We start from the raw sequence: 21814 nt of genomic DNA, 5'->3' as shown, positions 1-21814 counted from the left end.
GGAACAAAATTTTTATTCAGACTATCTGAGACATCGTAAGGTCTCTGAGTTGAGACTGAATGCTGTACGCAACACCATGAAAAATGCTGACTGAAAGAAAAACCACACACTCACCTTCACACACACAATTCTCATGGCCTACTCCTGAAAAAACAAACTTGTAGGACAACAGCCTCCTCACCCTTCACCCTCGCATCTTCCTACACCAGACTCTCTTTTCCTCCTGTAGCTTTCCTAGTCTTCCTTCTGAAGCCCAAGCGCTGAATGGATTTGGGGTGCATGGGGAAAAGGGTTTACCCACACACTTTCTCCCACACTCCACCCAAGTCAAGAAATGAAGGCAACATCAGGCACAGCTCTAACTACCAGAGTGGGCTGCATATGAAAGTCATTCCAGATGGTCAGTTTCTCACTGTAATCAGTATCATGAAAATCAGTATCTAGTGAATATCATCAAAATATTATATATATTTATATTTATATATATTTATATTTATATTTATTATATATATATAAAATGGTGCATAGTTTTGAAAATATCTCTGTAAGAAAAATAAGAGGCAATTCTAATTTCTCTCCTGGCTTCTGGGTTAGGAAACTTGGAGCCAAGAGTGATGAAGACGTATTTACCAGGAAAAAAGTAGCCGTAAAAGGTTTCCCACTACAGAATCTTACACAATACTTCTAGTGAAATATCAGGTATGTTAGGTTTTAATAAACACTAAAAACACCTCATCATCTTTGCTACACATACAAATCAAAGGCTGAAGCACAAAAGTGTAACTATTTCAGAGGAACTGTGGTAATAAGGTAGAGAGACAGATTTTTCTGTGTATAAAAGTGGAAAGATTTAACTTTTTTTCTTTCTCCTATTCCAGAATCAAAGTAAGGAAGTGCCCTTCATTTTTTAAAACCTTTTCTATAAGTTTATTTGTTTTGAGTGACAGAGAGTCAATGGGCAGGGGCTGGGGGGGGGGGGGGGGGGCGGNGGAGGGGCGGAGCCCAGGAGCAGGGAAGGGACAGAGAGAGAGGATCCCAAGCAGGCTCCACACAGTCAGCACAAAGACACATGTGGGGCTCCAAAACATGAACCGTGAGATCATGATCTGAGCTGAAACCGAGTCGGAGGCTTAACTGACTGAGCCACCCAGGCACCCCCAAGGAAGTGTCCTTCATAAACATTAAGTCTCAGAGCCTTATCTGGGTTGTTTTTTTCTCACTGTTTTCCCAGCAACATGAGATTTTTATCCAATCCACCACTCACTCCCCTCTTCCAGGAAGTCTCAGAGAAGATCCTGATCCCCACCCCCACCCCCACCCCGGGGTTCCAAGTGTAAGCAAGGTGTCCTCTCTGTAGTTTTCTGCTTCCTCAAAGCTACAGTGAAACCTGTGAAGCTGATAACAATTATTCTTACCATGTTGCTCTGGGCTATTTAGCTCACTTCCTAGAATAATACCTCTTCTCATGAATAACCAAAGCCAGGTTCTTCCCCTGAAGAACATTTTCTCTGTGAACTATGAGCAAGAACAATGCATGGGCTCAGGAGCTGCCTGGTCCTTTATATATGTTCTTGGTGGGATAGTCATTTTTGTTAATATTATTCTTTCAGGAATAGGGAATAATTTGTCAAGGAGATAAAAGTTTTGTATTTTTAAAATTTGTTTTGGGAGGGGGCAGGAGGGAGATGGGCATGGAGGAGGGCACCTGTTAGGATGAGCACTGGGTGTTATATGGAAACCAACTTGATGATAAACTATTTAAGAAAAAAAAGTAAAATTTGTTTTAAGACCCCAGGTGGAGTTCCTATAAGCTGAAAACAAACAGCAAAGATCAATAAAGCAATGGGCCTTTAGAGAGCACCACCACCTGTGTCTACGCAGCCAGATACACTTTTAGCTAATTACTTGCTAAGGCTAAACTGTAAAGAAGATGATGACTATCTAAGTCAGAGTTGCCAAAGACTGAGAAAAGTATTGTGTGTGGTTTTTTAAAAGGAAACCAGTCTTGCAGGCTCCCAGGCTGTATTTAAGTTATTGTGTTTTGGTTTTTAAATACATTCAACGATAAAACGAGACATAAACTATATGCTAAAGCTTACACAATCATGAAAGAATGAATACAAATGAAATACAAACAGAACTGAAAACCAACGAAATGAAAATGTGCCGCACTAAATAGCTATCTGACATACACCCTGGCTGATGACCTCACAGGTTCTTTTGATTTGGCATGCATGGTACTTCATGCTGTAGAAAAATCCGTTCTCTCACCATTTTTTTTTTACTTTAGCTTCTGAAAAACCTTGGTTCATACAGCATGTCATTTGTTTTGCACCTGCAGCATATCCACTGTTTATTTTAGCCAGTTTTCTTTCTTGGTACCAAAATATGATAACAGATACAAATAACTGCGGCACTGAAAGAGCTTGGCAGGTTTCAGGGATCAATTGATTATCCAAATGACCTGAATGATGCCCATGTTACTTTTAAAAATCATTATGGAAAGACACTAGTATCAACAGTTCTCTTAAGTGTATACTCCAAGAGTACACCCCCTCAGTTTGAAAAACACTGCAGTAATCAAATGAAAGATAAATATGGTATAGTCCCTACTTTCAAAACATTTGCAGTCTAGTTAGGAGGAAAAAAAGACAACTGTAGTTAATAAAGACGGTGCCACTGGACAGGTATAGCATATACCTATAAAGGTTCAGAAGAGGAAATTATTTCTAGCACGTGGCCATACTGAGATAGACCACACGGTTATGCTGGCAGAAGTCAATGTGATTTAGTAAATGCATAGAAAGGTACTTATAAAGAGAAAGAAATAATTCTGGGGGTGGGGTGGGCACTTGGAGAGACAGCAGTGGGAAGGGAAACTAGAAAGGTGAAATAATTCTGAAATGGCAGAAAAAAGCGTCCGATTATTTTGGAAGGCTGCTGACTAGGAGTCCACTAAGTCTTCGCTGCAACAGAATCGTTCTGTTGTTACAACACTTTGTAACAAAGTGGTGATTTCCCAACACCTTCGTTAACATACATACTTCTGCATATACATACGTTTTAGGCATTTTTAAGTGAAACCTGAGGCTGATGGAAACTTCTCTGAGGTCAACTCGTGTATCTTAGTGCCATAATTCCTTCCAAACGTTTTTACAGCGCCTGATACATATTTTCAATACCTGCCTCACCTAGAGCGCAAGCATATCAAACGTTCAACTTAAACGATCAAGATACTGGTGACAGTGGGGGCGCCTGGGTGGCTTAGTCGGTTGGGCGTCCGACTTTCGCTTAGGTCTGATCTCGCGGTTCGTGGGTTCGAGCCCCGCGTCGGGCTCTGTGCTGGCCGCCAGCTCAGAGCCTGGAGCCTGTTTCGGTCTGTGACTCTCTCTCTGACCCTCCCCTGCTCACGCTGTCTCTCTCTCTCCTAGAAATAAATAAAACATTAAAAAAAAGATACTGGTGACAGTGTTGCTTAGAACGGAAGATCTACCTCTGCACATTGTACCGCCGAGGTCGCAGGACCGCAGAAAAGAGCTGCGCGCACCGCCCCTGCTCCAGGGCGTCTCAAGACAGCTTAGCGCCGCGCCCACGCCTCCGGCGGGCGGAAGAGGCGTGGCTGCCGTGATTGCGCACAAGAGGGCGCCAGCGTCGAACCACGCCCTCGGGGCGGAGCGAGGCCTTTACAGCCGCGGGGGAGGCCCGCCCCACCCTGCTGTCTGGCGATTGGTGAGGTGGCAGCTGCAGAGGCGGTGATTGGAGGGCTCACCGCCATCTCTTCCAATGGAAATAAGCCAGAGGCGCTCCCAGTGGCGGAAGCAGCATGGCGTGGAGACAGCTCAAAGTGAGTTCAGAGTTCAGGGGTCTGCGGCAGCGAGTAAGAGTCGGGTGAGGAGTGGGACTAGAGCAGAATCGAAGGCTAGCCTGGGGCGAAGTGTGGACAGAATGAGGCTTCAGGATCGTGGGCCCCATTTGCACGTCTGTGCGTCTCTGGAGGTACACGTGCGTGTGCATTTACACGTGTACTTGGCCAATGTGCGTAAGGGCACGTTCCTGTCTGGGTAGATGCAGGTCTGGTTTCAGCGCACATGGCCCAAACTTTTATTGAGCCCAGCATTCAGGCGTGTAGTAAACACACGACCGCCTAACATTGTGTACAGGATCCATCGTGCAATGAAGTTACACTAAGACATGGCCCCAAACTTTCTAGATGAAATTTTAGGGCGGGGGTTATGTAACTGTTCAGATATTTGTTGATTGACATTAAGGGGCGTTCCTACAATCTGCTGCAGCCCGGAAGCAAGGCAACACAGACTTGTTTTGTATCCACAGCTGGGAGCGGCTTTCAAAGGCAAATCTGATCACGTCACTAACTTGTTAAGGGATCTGGCCAAGGTCTCTGCCTATCTCCCCAGTTGTTTTTTTTTTTTTTTTAATTTTAACGTTTATTTCTGAGAAACATAGAGCACGAATGGGGGAAGGGCAGAGAGAGATACACACAGAATTTGAAGCAGGCTCCAGGCTCTGAGCTGTCAGCCAGAGGCTGGCCCGGAGCTCGAACTCACCAACCGTGAGATATAACATGAGCCCTAAGTCGGTCGCTTAACCGACTGAGCCACCCAGGCGCTCTTCCCCAGCTTCTTAAGCTGTGCTTTGCCTCATTCCTTGGTTTCAAACAAACCTTTCCCTTTCCCCCCATTTCTTGGGTGCATCTCATTACACTCTGCCACTGTAAGCGCCTTTACAGTTTTTCTTGTCCACTGTGTCCTAGTTAACTCCTGTTTATCCTTTGGACATCAACTTAAAGTCACTTCCTCAAGGAAGCCTACCTCTCCCTCTGAGATGGGGTTGGGTTTTATTATTACCGTATGTTAATTCATAGTAATTGTCAGTTATATATTTGTGTGATCATTGATTAATGACTGTCTCTTCCTAAGATTGCCCTCTCTGAGGGCAGGGACTCTGTTTAGCCCACCTCTGAGTGCTCAATTACTGTTGGGCAGAGGACTGTATGAATGAATGAATGTGATTAACTATGAACCATTTTTCAAGTAGGATTCTTTGGTTTTGAGAGAGACTGGGGAAGGGGCAGAGAGAGGGAGAGAGAGAAGCCCAAGCAGGGGCTGGATCCCACAAACAGGAAGATCAGGACTTGAACTGAAATCAAGGGGTGATTGCTCAACCGACTGAACCATCCAGATGCCCCAAACTAGGATAGTGATTCTTGACTCAGTAAGCCCTGATGCTCCTTTAAAAAAAAAGTATTTTGCAACTGCTTTTATTATCCTGAAGTGGAATTTATGTATAATGTAATCTATGTATAATTTTTTTTTTTTGAGAGGGAGAGAGCCAGCGTGAGCAGGGGAGGATCAGAGAGAGAGGGAGACACAGAATCTGAAACAGGCCCCAGGCTCTGAGCTAGCTGTCAGCACAGAGCCCGACGCGGGGCTCGAACCCACAAACCGTGAGATCATGACCTGAGCCAAAGTCGGATGCTTAACCAACTGAGCCAACCAGGTGCCCCTATCTATGTATAATTTTAAAAGGTTAAAATAATGTCCTAACTGGAATATAACAGAGACAAAAAGGAATTTATAATAAAATAACATGTATTTTAGCATGTAAATGTTGGGCATGACCCACTTAATGAGATAGTCAGGTGTTTAAGCCTCTATTTAGAAATTCCAGTGCCTCAGGTGTGTTTTCTTGTCAAACACCCAAACAAAGCATTATACTATTCTTGAGATCTCTGAAAACGGTGAACAATCCTTAGTAATGTTCTGTGCAACACAGTGCAGTCATCTCTCAATTTATGACGGAATCGCATTCCTGGAAAAGTCAGTGCATATTAAAACTGTGCATGAGATAGTTGGTGTTTATGTGGTAGAACACAGGCTCAAATAATATGAATAGACTTTTCTACATACTGAGTGTTTGTGGTATCTTCAGAAGTCATACAAGATAGGGACATTCATCTGTCAGACAGCCTAAAACAATGTAGGATGTCTGCCTTTACAGATTCCTGCCCACTTAAATCTATGAGCAGGATGCCTGGGTGGCTCAGTCGGTTAAGTGTCCAGTGTCGGCTCAGGTCATGATCTCACGGTCCGTGAGTTCAAGCCTCATCAGGCTCTGTGCTGACAGTTCGGAGCCTGAAGCCTGCTTCGGATTCTGTTTCCTCCTCTGCCCCTCCCCCACTCATGCTCTGTCTTTCTCTGTCTCAAAAGTAAATAAAACATTTAAAAAATTAAAAATCTGGGGCGCCTGGGTGGCTTAGTCGGTTAACCGTCCGACTTTCGCTTAGGTCATGATCTCATGGTTCGTGGGTTCGAGCCCCGCGTCGGGCTCTGTGCTGACTGCCAGCTCAGAGCCTGGAGCCTGTTTCAGTCTGTGACTCCCTCTCTCTCTGACCCTCCCCTGCTCACGCTGTCTCTCTCTCTCCTAGAAATAAATAAAAACATTAAAAAAAAAAATTACACCACAATATGATCTATGTTAACAAATTAAAATTTAAATAAAAATTTGAAAAAAAAAAAAATTAAAAATCTATTAGCATTCTTCCAAAATGCCTACCACATGTCCCTCAGGGGGCAGTGCTGCCTCTCTTGAAGCCTCCGGCCCAGAGTCCATCAAGGCCAAACGAGTGTGGGTCAGCAGAAGTGTGGATACAGCCACTGAAAGTAGAGACCAATGTGTGAGCAAGACTAGAAATGAGGGAGACCAGTGTTTGCAGAAGGCTAGGCATATCCCTTCATGTCACACGTCCTGTCTTGTGTGCCTGGGTGTAAAGGGCTCAGAGAAGTTACTGCAGTCTGGGCCCATTGGGCCCCCTTTTTTTCCCCCCTTCAGAAGCGGGCCCAGGATGCTGTGGTCATTCTGGGAGGCGGAGGACTTCTCTTCACTTCGTACCTGACGGCCATGGGGGACGAACATTTCTATGCTGAACACTTGATGCCAGCTCTGCAGAGGCTGCTGGACCCCGAGGCAGCCCACAGGCTGGCCATTCGTTTCACCTCCCTGGGGCTCCTCCCTCGTGCCACGTTTCAAGACTCTGACATGCTGGTAGGTGCTCTTGGAACACCTTCTGATTAACAAGCTCCACAGGTAATTCTGACACAGATGTGCTGGGGCCTGCATGTTGAGAAACACCAGGATAGCCTGGCTTTGTTTCCTTCTCCCTAGGAAGTGAGAGTCCTGGGCCATAAATTCCGAAATCCAGTGGGAATTGCTGCAGGATTTGACAAGCACGGGGAAGCCGTGGATGGACTTTACAAGATGGGCTTTGGTTTTGTAGAGATCGGCAGTGTGACTCCACAACCTCAGGAAGGAAACCCCAGACCCAGAGTCTTTCGCCTTCCAGAGGACCAGGCTGTCATCAACAGGTAGGTGAATGGCCCAGAGGTCACAGGGGATGCCTTCTTCCCAGAAGGGTACTCAGTGATGGGAGATCTGCCTGTTCTTTCTGTCATACAGTGTGGACATTTTTCTGCTATTGGGAATGTTCGAGAACCATGTTGAGCATCTCCTTTGTGCAGGCATAAAAGCAGATTTTATTATTCTAGTTTAATACATATACACCCAGAGGGCTCAGAGAGCTACCTGCCTTATCTGTATGAGATGGTAAGTGGGAGAGCCGGGGTACAGATTAATACTTATTTGATTTTAGAGTTTGTGCTTTTTCTACATTGTTACTCCAGTGCCCTTGCCCAGCACTGTCCAGTAGAAATATGATGTGAGCTCTATATGTAATTTAAAGTATTCAGGGGGCTCCTGGGTGGCTCAGTTGGTTGAGTGTCCAACTTCGGTTTAGGTTATGATCTCACAGTTTGTGAGTGTGAGCCTGGCATCGGGCTCTGTGCTGACAGCTCAGAGCCTGGAGCCTGCTTCGAATTCTGTGTCTCATTCTCTTTCTGCCCCTCCCTGACTTGTGCTGTGTCTCTCAAAATGTAAAAATAAAATTTTAAATATTCAGGTAGCTACAATAAAATAGTAAAAAGAAATGGGGGAAATTCACTTCAATAATATTCTATTTAGTTACTGCTTATAATTATATTTAATTATACTTAACATATTCTGAATGTCATTTTAACATACAATCAAAATAAAAATGATTGGGGCGCCTGGGTGACTTAGTCGGTTAAGCGTCCGACTTTTGTTTAGGTCATGATCTCACGGTTCATGGGTTCAAGCCCCGCATCAGGCTCTGTGCTGACTGCCAGCTCAGAGCCTGGAGGCTGTTTCAGTCTGTGACTCCCTCTCTCTCTGACCCTCCCCTGCTCACGCTGTCTCTTTCTCTCTCTCTCTCTCTCTCTCCTAGAAAAAAAAAAAAAGATTAATTAGCTATTCACCATCTTTGACTGGTAGCAAGTCTTCTAGATCCAGTGTGCATTTGACTTAGAGTGCCCTCGTTGTGTACTGGTCGCATTTCAAGTGCTCAGGGCCACATGTGGCTAGAAGTTCTTGGACTGGATGGTGCAGCCCTGGCTTTTAGTAAACTGGAAAATTTAATAATCCATATGGATAGCTGCTTTTAGTAAGAGAGATCCTTCTGGATTGTGTAAAGCCCTTTGCTTTGCAATCCCTAGGCAATACTCACTACAGCAAACCCAGAAAATGAAAAAGTGTCTGCTTTTTGGTAACAGAATTTTGAATCTCCTTGAGAGAATTTGATAGGCATCTTTGGGACCACTGATAGCCTTCTGGAAGATGAACCTGTGGAAATTTTAGGTGGCTGCAGTTCCCGCTTTATTTTTACTTGTTTCAGGAAAAAGTTCCAGCATTAGAGATGAAGTTATTGAGCTTTTTGTTGCATTGCAGGCTGGGATTGGTATCTTCAGAATTTCCAGGCAAAATATACTTGTTAATGATTCGTAACTGTAGGTACCAGGACAGCAGTGCTGGGCAGAATCCTTAGACGACAAGTGGTTGAGGGAGGAGAGCCCTTGTGTTCAGCCTCCTTGCTGTGGGTGGCATGGAGTGGGTGCCTAGTAAGCACCTGCAAGTGAATGGAGTAATTTATTCATGAAGTCAACAAAAACAGGTGGCGCTCTCTCTGTCCAGTGTTTTTGCTTCCAGGTAACAAAGTGGCTTAAATAATAGGCATTTGCTATTATTTCTGCTCTGGGAGGGCGTTTGTGGAGCACAGCCAGGAGGTGGAAAGATGGGGTTGTCAGCGAGGCCCTGCTGCAGGGGAGGGGTACATGAGTGAGGAGGAGTGTGGGCCAGGACAGCCACATGGTGAGTTTGGGCTGTTTCCAGTGCTAGGTACCAGGTGGCTTGTTTGCAAATTTAAATCTTTCCCTCTGTGTTTGTTGATGTTATGGCAAGTTCTCTAGGAGTTCCAGGAGTGTTTAAACCTTGGAAGTCTAAGAACTGACTCTGATTTTTGTCTCTTTCCTGTTTTTAGAAGTCCAAAGTGTAGTGGAAATGGCCATGAAGCCATCTCTCCAAAGTCTTTGCCGTATGGCTGAGGGCTCTAACCTTGTCCCCTCCCCGTCTGCTTTTTTGTTACAGATACGGATTTAACAGTCACGGACTCTCAGTAGTGGAACACAGGTTGCGGGCCAGACAGGAGAAGCAGGCCAGGCTCACAGAAGGTAAAGTGGGGCTGTGCTAGAGGGCCTTTCTCCATTTCGGGGAGGAAACCTGTGGGAGAAAGGTCAGGAATTCTTAGTGAAATAAATGTGACTGAACAACAGGGGGAAAACACTATGAAACTCAATAATTGTCCTGGCTTTATCACAGTCACCAAGATTGAAACTGAATTTCACAATTTAGCAAAGACTTGCTTAGTTTCTCCCTCGTTATAGAACCTGTGTTGTGTCATAACTGGGGCCCCTTGGAAGTGAGCAAAGCAGAACAGCCCCTCTGTGGTCACGTGGGTAGGTGAGATGTGAGCAGGACTTGAGTGCCGTCTTCCTCGGTCCTTACTGTGATGTCCTTTTGTCCATTAGGTAAATAATGCACGTTAATTATAGAAGCATTAGTAAATACAGAGAAACATCAAGAAGAAAATCGAAATTACTCCTACTCCTCTTTCCTCTGGGAGAACTAATCTTGGCATTTGGGAAAATATCCTTCATGACTTGTTCAGAAACCCCATGCATGTTGGAAGGCCGGCTTCAGATACACTGATGTCTATTCTCTGGGGCTCTGCTTTGCTGTCCCTCCGGATCCATATAGTGCCTTTAGCGCTGTTTCGTCCTCACCACGCCTTCCCAGATGTCCTCTGAGATTGTGTGGGGCTGTGGCCATTTTCCTCTGGAACTCTTTCTAGGAATTTAAGTCTCATTAAATGTCCTGGTAGTGAGATGAGGAAAACCTATGGACATCGGATTCCCTTCAGGAAGGGAGGTTGCAAGGGCCCAGGCAGTCGGCAATCTCTGATTTTAGGAAGAGGAGGTTACCTTGTTTGGAAATCCCAGGCTTTAGTAGGAGCAGACAGTGCTATACTACAGACCTTTCCCTTTCCCTTTGGGGAACTTTGAAGCTTATAATATGACCTCCATAGCTTGTGACTCTCTTGCCTTCTTGCTTCCCTTTCTTCTTTTCATTGTCCCCAGCTTGAGGTTTATCCCCTGTTCTTCCTTGCCCTTCACTACCCCCACCCCCACTCCAGCACTACCACTGAAGCAGAATCTTCCAGCAGATTTTGCTCCTCATGTTTTCCAGAGTCTAGAAGCCTTGAAGACCGCTTATTGCTAGCATAAGTTGACAGAAGCTGTGGTGCCCTTTGAGGATAGATTAATCCAGAAATTTCTAACTTTAGAGTCTTGGCCCTTTGGGCAGCTAACTGCTGATGGAAGATCCCGGAGTTGCATGAAAGCAATGTTCCCTTTCAAGTCAGCTCACCTGAGAAGCTTCTTTCACAGAGAAGAATCAGCTTACAAATGGCTTGGCTTGATGGAGGCTGGACTTGGGAAGCTTGGAGGCCCTGTATAGCATTTGTCTAGTTGGGTGCCGCCCTCCACCCCCACCCCTCTCCAGGGAATCTCATTTACTTTCAAGCTGGTGATTAAAAGGGTGACTAGGGTATGAGAAGGTAGTTAGCAACACTAGATGTTGGTCTTGGATCCCACTGATGTGGGATCCACTGACACGTTTTGGGAGCTCACTTGGTGCTTCAGGTCTTTTCCCAGTCATCCCATGGTAAAAGCTGCCAGCACCAATGACATATCAGTAACCTTTGCAGGTAAGGTAGTGTCTTAGAAGCCAGGTACAGACAACCTCTTGCTTTCATGCATAGCATGTTTCTAAAATGTATTTTTCTAACAGTCTAAAATGCAAGCCAATAATCCCATGGATTTTAAGTTGGGTGGCCTAATACTTATTGTGCAAATTGAGACATTTTGGGGTGTGAAGGGTGCAGGCATTGATAATTATGCCCAGGCTACAGGAGCAATGAGGGCTGTTCTGGGGCGTGTGCTTACCCTAGTTATGAAGCGGAGTCCCTTCTCAGAGAACGGAAAGTCCAAGTTCTAAAAGAATTATACCTCTATATCTTAGGCATGATTAGTTGAAAACATTTTCCAGTGTTGTATACGTGTTCTTTAATTTTGCACATCCTGTCACTCAAGTCCAGCAGACAGCCCCTGAGAATAAACAGCTGGCCCTGATGTCCCTGTTGATTTCTGACTGTCCTCATATTTATGAGCCCTTACTTTTTATCGCTAGAATTTGTACTCCTAATTTCTCCATTTTCCACTAAGTTTTAAAAGAGAAAACAGACACAATGCACTAAAACATCCTGGTAGTTGCCCATACATCTGCACAAAGACAGCGACCTCTTCTTGGTCAGCAGGCAACATCACCGTGTGGCTTTCTAGGTGTTTCCCGGCTGGTCCTGGAAGTTCACATAAAGACGTGGATGCCTACGGGGCTCTTTGTGGGCTGTTCAGTCAAGGACAACTTCAAAATGTTGCACAAGAAATGGGGTTTGGGGTCAAAATCTTGACAATCCATCTTTACAGGGGGGCTGCCACTGGGAATCAACCTGGGGAAAAATAAGACCTCGGTGGATGCTGCTGCGGACTACACGGAGGGGGTTCGAGTCCTGGGCCCCTTGGCTGACTACCTAGTAGTGAACGTGTCCAGTCCCAACACTGCAGGGCTACGGAGCCTTCAGGGAAAGGCTGAGCTGCGCCACCTGCTGACCAAGGTAGGAAATTATAACTCCAGGCTCCATTCCACCAGCCCATCATACCCACTACTTTCCTGTTCATTCTTCAGGGAAAAGCTTTAGTGTCACTGTCCAGGAGCTGTCCTTAGCACCTGGACCAGATAGGACCCCTTGCTATACCTGTAATCCCCTATCATAACACTGATTATGCTTAACAGTCATTAATGACTCAGTTACCTGTCCCTGTGTTAAACCATAAACCCTGTGAAAGCAGGGCCTGTCTCTCTCTGTCCCTAGCATTGAGCACACTGAATTAATAAATTGGGTGATACTTTTTTTTAATTAAAAAAAATTTTTTGGGGGGTTGCGCCTGGGTGGCTCAGTCGATTAAGTATCCGACTTCGGCTCAGGTCATGACCTCATGGTTCATGGGTTTGAGCCCCATGTCAGGCTCTGTGCTGACAGCCAGCTCAGAGCCTGGAGCCTGTTTCAGATTCTGTATCTCCCTCTCTCTCTGACCCTTCCCTGTTCATGCTGTCTCTCTCTCCTTCTCTCAAAAATAAATAAAACATTAAAAAAAATTTTTTTTAATTTTAATTAAAAAAATTAAAAAAAATTTTTTTAAGTAGACCTCATGCCCAATGTGGGGCTTGAACTCATGACCCTGAGATCTGAGATCAAGAATTGCAGGAGCCAGTGCAGCACCCCTGGATGACTCTCTATCAAACAGTACTTGTCACAATATTTCCTTATTCTCTCTTTTAGGAAAAAAAGTCTAAATAAACCTTAATACATTAGCCAATGCCAGTGACCGCATTAGGGACTTAATCTTAGGGAGCCCTTTGTTCAAGAGAATCAGATCCGTGGCGGTGGGTCTTTGGCATAACCGAGAGCTGTGTTTTCTGCAAAGGAGAAGTTGCTGGTGCTTCAGCATGCGAACATGCTGCTCTGTGCTCCGGCCTCAGGGTCCCCTCTCTGGCCTTGCGTTGCTCTAGGTGCTGCAGGAGAGGGATGCCCTGCAGGGAGCGCGCAAACCCGCTGTGCTCCTGAAGATTGCACCCGACCTCACAGCCCAGGACAAGGAGGATATCGCTAGTGTGGTGAGAGAGGTAGGAGTCGGGCTGGGCCCTGGGATGCCTCTGGCCGCCTGGGGGAAGGGGGGGCATCTGGCCAGCTGGGCTAGCCTGTGCCTTCCTTTCTGTGACGGTGAGAGATCTGTCATGATGTTCCTCATCTATGAAAAGCTCAGTCGGTTGAGCATCCAACTCTTGATTTTGGCTCAGGTCATGACCTCACAGTTTGTGGGTTCGAGCCCCACACTGTCTGAGCTGACAGTGTGGAGCCTGCTAGGGATTCTCTCTCTCCTCCCCTGCTCATGCTCTCTCTGAAAATAATAAACTTTAAAAAAATTTAGAAAACCAAATGTTTAGATGAGTCATTTACTTGTAATCCTTCCCTTGTCTCTTTCCTCACATTCATCCAGCAAGGGCTCTAAGGTTGGTGCTTGCAGGCTTGGTCAGACTGTTCTGTCACTCTCGCCAGTCTAACCCCAGGCCCCTGTGAGAGTGGTGGAGACACAGACTGAACCTGGCAGTCCTGGGTTCAAGTCCTAGTTCCACCACGTACTACCTGGGGGCCTTGGACAAGACTAAAGTGGGTGGATCTAAGGATTAAACCCTGTCCTAGTGGAACATTACGGGTGGTTGATATGTGATGGCTGCTACTGTTATCTTGAGGCTCATCCAGACCCTTGTTCTAGAAGCATAGTGAGCTGTGGTATAGCTCTGGCTTCCGGGGGCTGTAGTGTGGGCACGTGGCCCAGCTGCTGTCTCAGCCCCTCAGGGAAGCTACTCCAGGTGCATCGTGCCACAGCTGGAAGGCTCTTTCTGTCTCACACTGCAGTTGGGCATCGATGGACTGATTATCACGAACACCACAGTCAGCCGCCCTGCTGGCCTCCAGGGTGCCCTGCGCTCTGAAACAGGAGGGCTGAGTGGGAAGCCCCTCCGGGATTTATCAACTCAAACCATCCGGGAGATGTATGCACTCACCAAAGGCAAGAATTCGGTGCCTGTGTCTTCAGATCTGTGTGTGGCTCGGGCTCTGGGGTTTGATCCGAATCAGTGTTCCCTGAACTGCTGCATTCAAACGGGCTTGGAGGGGGAAGCCAAACTAAGGGTCTCCCGTTGCCTGCCCTTCCTCACGATGTTGCTTGTGCTTCTTGCAGGCAGAGTCCCCATCATTGGCGTTGGCGGTGTCAGCAGTGGGCAGGATGCCCTGGAGAAGATCCGGGCGGGGGCCTCTCTGGTGCAGCTGTACACGGCCCTCACCTACCGGGGGCCGCCCGTGGTGGGCAGGGTCAAGCGGGAGCTGGAGGCCCTTTTGAAGTGAGTGGGGCCACGTGTGGCTTGACACAGGTGAAGTTAATGTGGCATCAATTCAGGATGACTCAAAGGGAGGGGGAGATGCTATTTACCTATTTATTCCTCATTCACAAAGGATTCAAAAATGCAGAGGAAAATTACTGTTTCTTCTAAGACAGAGAACAGACAGGGCTAAGGAGGTCAAGATTAACTTCCAAGGCAGTGGTGTTCCTTGGCCTGAGGGGTTCTGGCAGCATCCCCGCTCAGGAACATTGGCTTGATGTCAGAGAGCTGTGAGTACCTGAAATCCATTCCTTTCCTGGTGTGAAGACCTAGGTGGAAGTACCTCTAGGTTCCTGGGTGAAGACAATGTAGAAGGCAGGAGGCACGGCTCTGGGGGAGACACACGCAGGTACCGTTACGGAGCTGACAGCCTAGGTGAACGTGGGCTTCCAGCGAGAACAGGGCCTGTCCTTCCCCATTTGGTGAAATTGCTTTTCCTCTTTTTTCAGGGAGCAGGGTTTTACCAGAATCACAGATGCCATTGGAGCAGATCATCGGAAGTGAGGACGTTTTCAGTAGGAAGCCTGATCTGCAGTCTCCCCGCTAAATCAGACAGGCCTTTGTGGCTGGATCGAGAGAAGAGAGCCACATCTGCCGAACCACAACCGCCCTTCCTCCGGCCCAACTGTAAAAGCCAATCAGAAGCATCACCAGAATCAATACATGGCTTTCTTTAATCACTTGTCGGACCATGAACTACATTCATGAGTCTTTCTAGACTCAAATCCCTTTAATATTGCAAGGACATTAAATATTTGAGGTAACACATCATGGAAAAGATAAAGCCATTTAAAACCTGGATTTAGGGGCAACTGGGTGGCGACTGACTTTGCCTCAGGTCATGATCTCACAGTCTGTGAGTTTGAGCACCACATTGGGCTCTGTGCTGACAACTTAGAACCTGGAGCCTGCTTCTGATGCTGTGTGTCTCTCTGTCTCTGCCCCTCTCCTGCTTGTGCTCACTCTCAAAATAAATAATAGACATTAAAAAAAAAAAAAAAGTTTAAAACCTGGATTTAAATCCCAGCCCCCGGTGGAGTGACAGTGACACAGGCTTCGCACAGATGCTGCAGGTCCTTCCGGGCCTCTGCTGCCTGGGGTCTGCGGTCCAAGGAGCTTGGCTCTCTTTCATTCTGACTTTACTTTTGTTTGGTTTAAGTTTTTGACTTTACTTTGAAAATATTTCAGACATAGAGCTGCAAGAATAGGGCTTGGGGGTGGCCATCCTCTGTCTTCACATCGTCTTCTCTCCGTGAACCTGGGTCCTCATCTTTTCTTATAAGGATGCCAGTCTTATTGCAGTAGCCCTGCTCCTGATGACCTCAGTTTAATTTGATGACCTTGGTAAAGACCCTGTCACCAAATAAAGGCATGTTGCGAAGTTCTAGGGATTAGGATTTTAACATGTCAGTTTTGGGGAGACACAATTCAACTCATCACAGGAAAATGCGCTTGCTGTACCCTTTATTATCTGTGACTTGGGGTGCTATTTGGCAGACAGCTTCTCAAGGTACTTGAAGACATTAGACAAGATGTGAAAGAGGTGTAGTCATTAAAGAGAGAGCCGCACAGGTCTTTTCGATACTGGAAAGCAAATGGGGAAGAGAGGCTGGAAACCTTGTCCGGGAAGCGCTGTTGATGTGTGGCAGGGCCTCACAGCCAGCAGAGAATTACCTTTGTTCCCATCACCTTAGTACAGATTTTTATTCTAAATTCGATTTCTCGGTAGCTCTGCGAGAGGCCTGGAACTGTAACAGGGGTAACACGTTTTCTTGCCTCATCATTTAATCATTTAATGCCTCCGCCTGGACCCCCCTCCTTGTGTTCACTCACGCTTTGCCACAAAGCCAGCAGCCAGTCTCCTGCTGTCCAGAGATCAGTCTCCTGTTTTGTTTTGTTGTTTTTACTTTTTAAATTTATTTTTTAAATGTTTACTTGAGAGAGAGAGAATCCCAAACAGGCTTTGTGCTGATCATGACCCAAGCCAAAATCAAGATGCTTAACTGACTGAGCCACCCAGATACCCTTTTTTTTGTTTGTTTTTAAAAAAACAACCCCCCAATAAAAGTTGTGTACCTTTTTTCTCTCTTAAGTAACTCCATTTCTCACAGGTAATCATAGATAACTTTTGTATCTATCTTCCTAGATTTTTCCAGATATTTTTGTTATGTACAAACACATGTAATCCATAGCTATTTTTTAATGTATCTGCATGCTTATGTATAGAAAAAAAATTAGGAAAATAATACAAAGAACTATTTTTTAATACCAAGTCATATGAGAGTAAATTTGCAGGTCTGATTCTCCATCCCGAATATTTGTGTGCAAATTTCTTGCAAACAAGTATATTCTGCTACACAACCACAAGACAACCGTCAAAAATCAGGAGATCAGCACTGATATATCAGTTCATCCTCAGACTGTGTGGCAGGCAGAATTTCTAGAATGCCTTCCCCCTCCCCAGTGCCCTGTCCTAATCTCTGGAACCCAGCAATGTGATGAGCTACCCCTCTGTGACGGTTATGTTACATGGCTTAACACAGGAACCTCCTTGAAGGTAGGTTATTCAGGTGGGTCCAGTCTGATCACATGAGTCCCTTTAAAAGCAAGCGTTTTCTCTGCATAAGAAGCATAAGAAGGGATCAAAGTGTTGCCGTTTTGAAGACTAGCTTGGGGGGATGAGAAGAAAGGTATTGGCCCTTAGCTGACAGCCAGCAGGGAAACAGATCTCAGACCTATGGCCACAAAGAGCTGGATTTTGCCAACAACTTGAGCCAGATTGGAGGCAGATTTCCTGCCAAAGTGTCTGGGTAAGAATCCAATCTGTCCAACACCTTGATCCTGGCCTGCTGACACCCTGAGTCTAGAACCCAGCTGAGCCTCAACTACTGCTGCAGAATGGAGCTAACAGTTACTGCGGTTCAAACCAGCTGAGTTTGTGGACTGTGTTACACATGAGAGAGAATGAACGCAGGCCAGTCTCATGGCTCACCAGTTGTCCGGTCATGTCCTTCACTGAAGACGAATCCAGTTCAGAATCACAGGTTGCATTTGGTTGTCATGTCTCTTTCGTGTTATGTCTGGAAAAGTTCCTTCTGGTTCTTGACTTCATGTCCTTGACACTTCTGAAGACGACAGGCTGACTGTTGTGTAGAATTTCCCTCATTTGGGTTTGTCTGGTGTTGGTTGTGATTGGAGTCAGGCTATGCAGCTGTGGCAGGAACATCCAGCAGCAGTGCCGTGTCACTGTGTCCTGCCAGATGACATAAGTGTCAGTTTGTCCCAGTGCTGGTAATGTTCACATGGTCTGTCCCACTTGTCCACTATAAAGTTACCCATTTTTGTTTGTAATTAATAAGGACTTTATAGGGAGTTTCTTTGAAACCATGTACTGATCCTGTTGCTCATCAAACCTTCATTTTATTCATTTATATTACTGTGGCCTCATAGTTTTCAATTTTATTGAATGGCTCAAAATCTATTATCATATTTTGATGCCCAGTAGTCTTATATTTGGCCAGTGGATGCCTCTTCAGGTGGCTTGTGTGTCCTGTTTATATGTCTTCATTACTCTTTCAGCATCTCCTTGCTTTCTGGCACAAGATGCTCCAGGCTTATCAGATAACGTCCCTGTCCTAGCCCAGGAACCAGCTATTCTACAAGGAACCCTGGGTTCCTTCTCTTGTAGAGTGAGGTTTAGAAACCAACATCTGGATGCGGGGAGTGCTCATTGCCACTGGGGGGTTGCTGCTCCCAGGCTGCTGCAGTGAACAGAGCTAGGGAATAAGTATGTGTGTAAACACATGCACACACACACACACACACACACACACACACCTATATTTCTATGTCTTTATATATTGGAAATCACGAGTTCAGACTGATACCTTCAAATCCAATCCCAAACCACAACATTCATTTTAGTTTCTTCCCTTCCTCTATTTGTAACTCCCTTCTCTGACAAGGGAAACTCTGGTGGCTCTCTTAAAATGTATTCTATTTTCTTATTTGATCCATAGTCTCCTATGGAACTTACTTCCAGTTTCTACCCCCTGCAGTATGTGGACACCTCTTCCCTTGCTTGGGGCCTGACACTCTCCACCATCCCCCACACCCTCCTGACTTTGTGCAGCTCTGACACCTGCTCCAGGCTGTTCCCTGCAGCAGACATTGTCTTCACACCACTTAGGTTCAGACCCGTGTGTTGGCCTGTCCCGCCGTGTGGTCACTTTCCTTTTGAGCTGCGGTTCTGACGCTGCACTGCAAGTGCCCCACTCCACTTAGTGTACACCCTCCTCATCCTGTGTGGGCTGTGGTTCTCTCAGCCACCTGCTCATCTTTTGCCGCATGGCAGGCACCTGCCTTCTCTGTGCCACCTGATGCTTTATGACTAACTGCGCAGGAAAGGGAGGCGGTGAGGAAGGTTCTGTTGGAGACTGACATTCTGTCAGCACAGCTGTAGCACGCTGCTGTTTCTCCCTTGAGGACCAGAGTAAGTAGGTGGCTTGCATTCAGGGGCCATGTGGTACAAGGAGCACCCATTGTTCTGAATTCTCAAAACCACGCTCGGAGCCCAGAGAAGCTCACAGTGCTGGGAGACAAGGACCACCGGTGCCCAGGTAGCCCTCTGGGGCTCAGGATCATTGAGTGGAATGATGCAGAGTTGCTAATACCATTTACATTGTTCACTATTACATTTTGTGTTCTGTGCATAAATAATTAGCATGGTCATTTCACATTAGCTAAATATAAGCAGTTAATAAGCTAAATCTTATTTGCCAATTTGCTTTTTTCATGTATCATCATGGAGTTTCTCAATGTTCTTGCCTCAGATCTGTGTGTTTTCTAACACAACTGTGGTTTTCCACAGCACAGACATACCAGCGTGACTTGTGGCCGGACGTGTAGGCTGTCTTCACTGTTCCGCATCACAGGCAGTGCTGGAGGGGTCTCTTGGTTCATGTATCTTTGTACTCTTCCAGCAGAATTCCTGTAAAATAGACTCCCAGAAGTACTATTGCTTGGGCAAAGGTTATATACACTTAAATTGTTAGTTAGGTACTGCTAAATTGCTAATAGAGAGAAAATTGCCAAGTTATACTTTCTCTCCAACTTCGTAAGAGAGGGTCCCCTTTCCTCTTAATGTCCCACACTGGAATTTAAAGTATGGGTCTGGAAGCTGCTCTTCCTTCTCTACTTTCTCCCTGGGACTAGTTGACATTATATCTCTTCCTTGAGGAAAAAGAAAAAAGGAATTGTGGGTTTAGCAAGCCACTTTGGGCTGCAGCCAGAGTGATTGCCACATCCATTTCTGTGTGTGTGTGTGTGTGTGTGTGTGTGTGTGTGCGCGCGCGCGCGCGTGTGTGTGTGAGAGAGAGAGAGAGAGAGAGAGAGAAAGAGAGAGAGAGATGCTTCCACTAAGTTAGACCCCAGAGAAAGAAAACAGAAGGGGACTCGTTTTCCCTGGCTTCTCTCATTCTTATTGCTCAGGTCACCCTCCGGACAGTGGGGCCGACAAGCAGGCATTTCTCTGTGTCAGGAGCTGGAGTTCTTTCTGGCAGCAGTTTCCTTCAAAGGGGTAGGTACATTAAGTCACACACATCCAGTGTTTTGAAAAAAAAAATCCATGTCTCTGCTGACCTTCTGATAGGCTGTCCTGGCTCAGGTTCTGTAGTCGATACTCTGTCCAGTTTTCCGTGAGGACAGGATGCTCTCCTCTCAAGGTCAAGCAGAAGACTGAGACACAGAGCTGAGATGATTTGCTCACTTTCATCTCAGGGCCAAGGGTGTAACTGGGATAGCTCTGGGGGTTATTGGTGGCATTCAATCAGTGCCTCTTGGCAGGAACATCTAGTGTGCAGGACACTGGGGGCCTGTCATGTCTACTGTCAGTAGTGGATGGGAGGGCACAGGCTCCATCTTGAAAGAGACTGTACTCCTCTGCTCCAGAGACTTGCCACCTAAGAGGGCCAGCCAGCATCTCCTTTGATCAGAGAATGCAGAAATCTGCATGTTTTGTGTGGCAGCTCCTGTGTTTAAAATCTGAGCTGATGTTGTTACCGGTTCATTAAAACTGATCTGTGGACCAGACGGGAATCAAGGCCTCCAGGTGAGGTGTCTGGCCCATTCCATCCTGCGGCAGCAATTAGAAACTCCCATGAGCCAGGAGCACCCGGGGGAAGGTTGCCGGGGGTGGAGGAATAATACCAGGAGAATGGCCTCCGCGGCCAGAGTGAGGGCCGTGAGGGACCAGGGAGCGCTGTCCACCCCGGGACTCACTGTGGTCGGGGAGAGGGGCGCAGACGTTGGAGTTCGGCCTTGGGAGATCCGCTTATCCTGCTTGATGCTCCATTCTTTTCACCTGGAAAAATAATGGCTTGGAGAATTCAATGATATCCTAATAGCAATTTTTACAAAAGTGTGTACTGTGTGTCAGACACATTAGGTACTTTTTAGCTGTGGGCAGTCATGTTAATTTCCTCAGTTTCCCAAGTGTAAAAGGAAGAGAAGGACATTATCCATCTCAAAGGGTTGTACAGGGATTAAATATAAAGTGTAGCAGTGCCACCTGCCTAAAAACATTATTTTCAATATTTCTAATCACCATAGAAGTCTGGCAAATCAGTATTATTTTGCCTGTACTTGTAAATAAATCTAGGGAATGAGAGACTAAATAACTTCTCTAAACCAAGTAGCCAGAACCAGCAGAATTTAGCCCCAGGGTTGAAGTATCTTCTTCTGAGACAGGTAAAGGGTCTCACAGGACCTCTGAAAAGTATTGCTTGTTCTTTTTCACTATTTCTTTCCTCTCAAAAGTTCATCTTCTTTTAACTTTCTGCTGTGGACTGTTAATATTTTAAAAAGTCTTTAGAAGTATTGTCCTGGGCACTGGATTGGTCTGAAATAAGGTGGTAGAATGGGGTATGGTGATCAAAGCTTGGAGTCTGGGAGAGGTGGAGAACCTTCTGTAGAAGCCTCAGTGCCAGCCAGGGCTGGGCCCGGGGCTCCAAAATGTAGCAACTGGAAACAACAATCATTTATTACCCCCACACAGTATCTCAGGAGCAGCTTAGGAGGGTGGTTCGAGCTCAGGGTCTCTTATGAGATTGTAACCAAGACATTGGCTGGGGCTGCAGTCAGCTGAGGCTTAACTGGGGCTGGAGCCACTTCCAGATGGTTCACCCATGTGGCTCGTGAGTAGGTGTTGGCTGTTGGCAGGACATGTCAGCAATCTCTCCGTAGGACTGCCTGCATATCCTCAAACCATGGC

At 46.2% G+C, this 21814-nt stretch overlaps 1 protein-coding gene across 1 annotated transcript; it reads left to right on the top strand.

The window, feature by feature from the left end:
* The first annotated feature begins 3799 nt into the window (after window positions 1-3799).
* On the top strand, window positions 3800-15423 carry DHODH (dihydroorotate dehydrogenase (quinone)). The gene is made up of 9 exons (XM_039223565.1): window positions 3800-3844; window positions 6850-7062; window positions 7183-7382; window positions 9514-9596; window positions 11970-12157; window positions 13114-13227; window positions 14021-14174; window positions 14346-14505; window positions 14994-15423. The coding sequence occupies exons 1-9, from the start codon at window positions 3824-3826 to the stop codon at window positions 15046-15048; spliced, it is 1188 nt and encodes a 395-aa protein (XP_039079496.1). The 5' UTR covers window positions 3800-3823; the 3' UTR covers window positions 15049-15423.
* Window positions 15424-21814: the final 6391 nt, after the last annotated feature.

The sequence above is a fragment of the Hyaena hyaena genome, unplaced genomic scaffold, assembly GCF_003009895.1.
Source record: "Hyaena hyaena isolate Hyena2069 unplaced genomic scaffold, ASM300989v1 scaffold_18, whole genome shotgun sequence".
NCBI lineage: Eukaryota > Metazoa > Chordata > Mammalia > Carnivora > Hyaenidae > Hyaena > Hyaena hyaena.
This window is presented reverse-complemented; position numbering and strand designations above follow the sequence as displayed.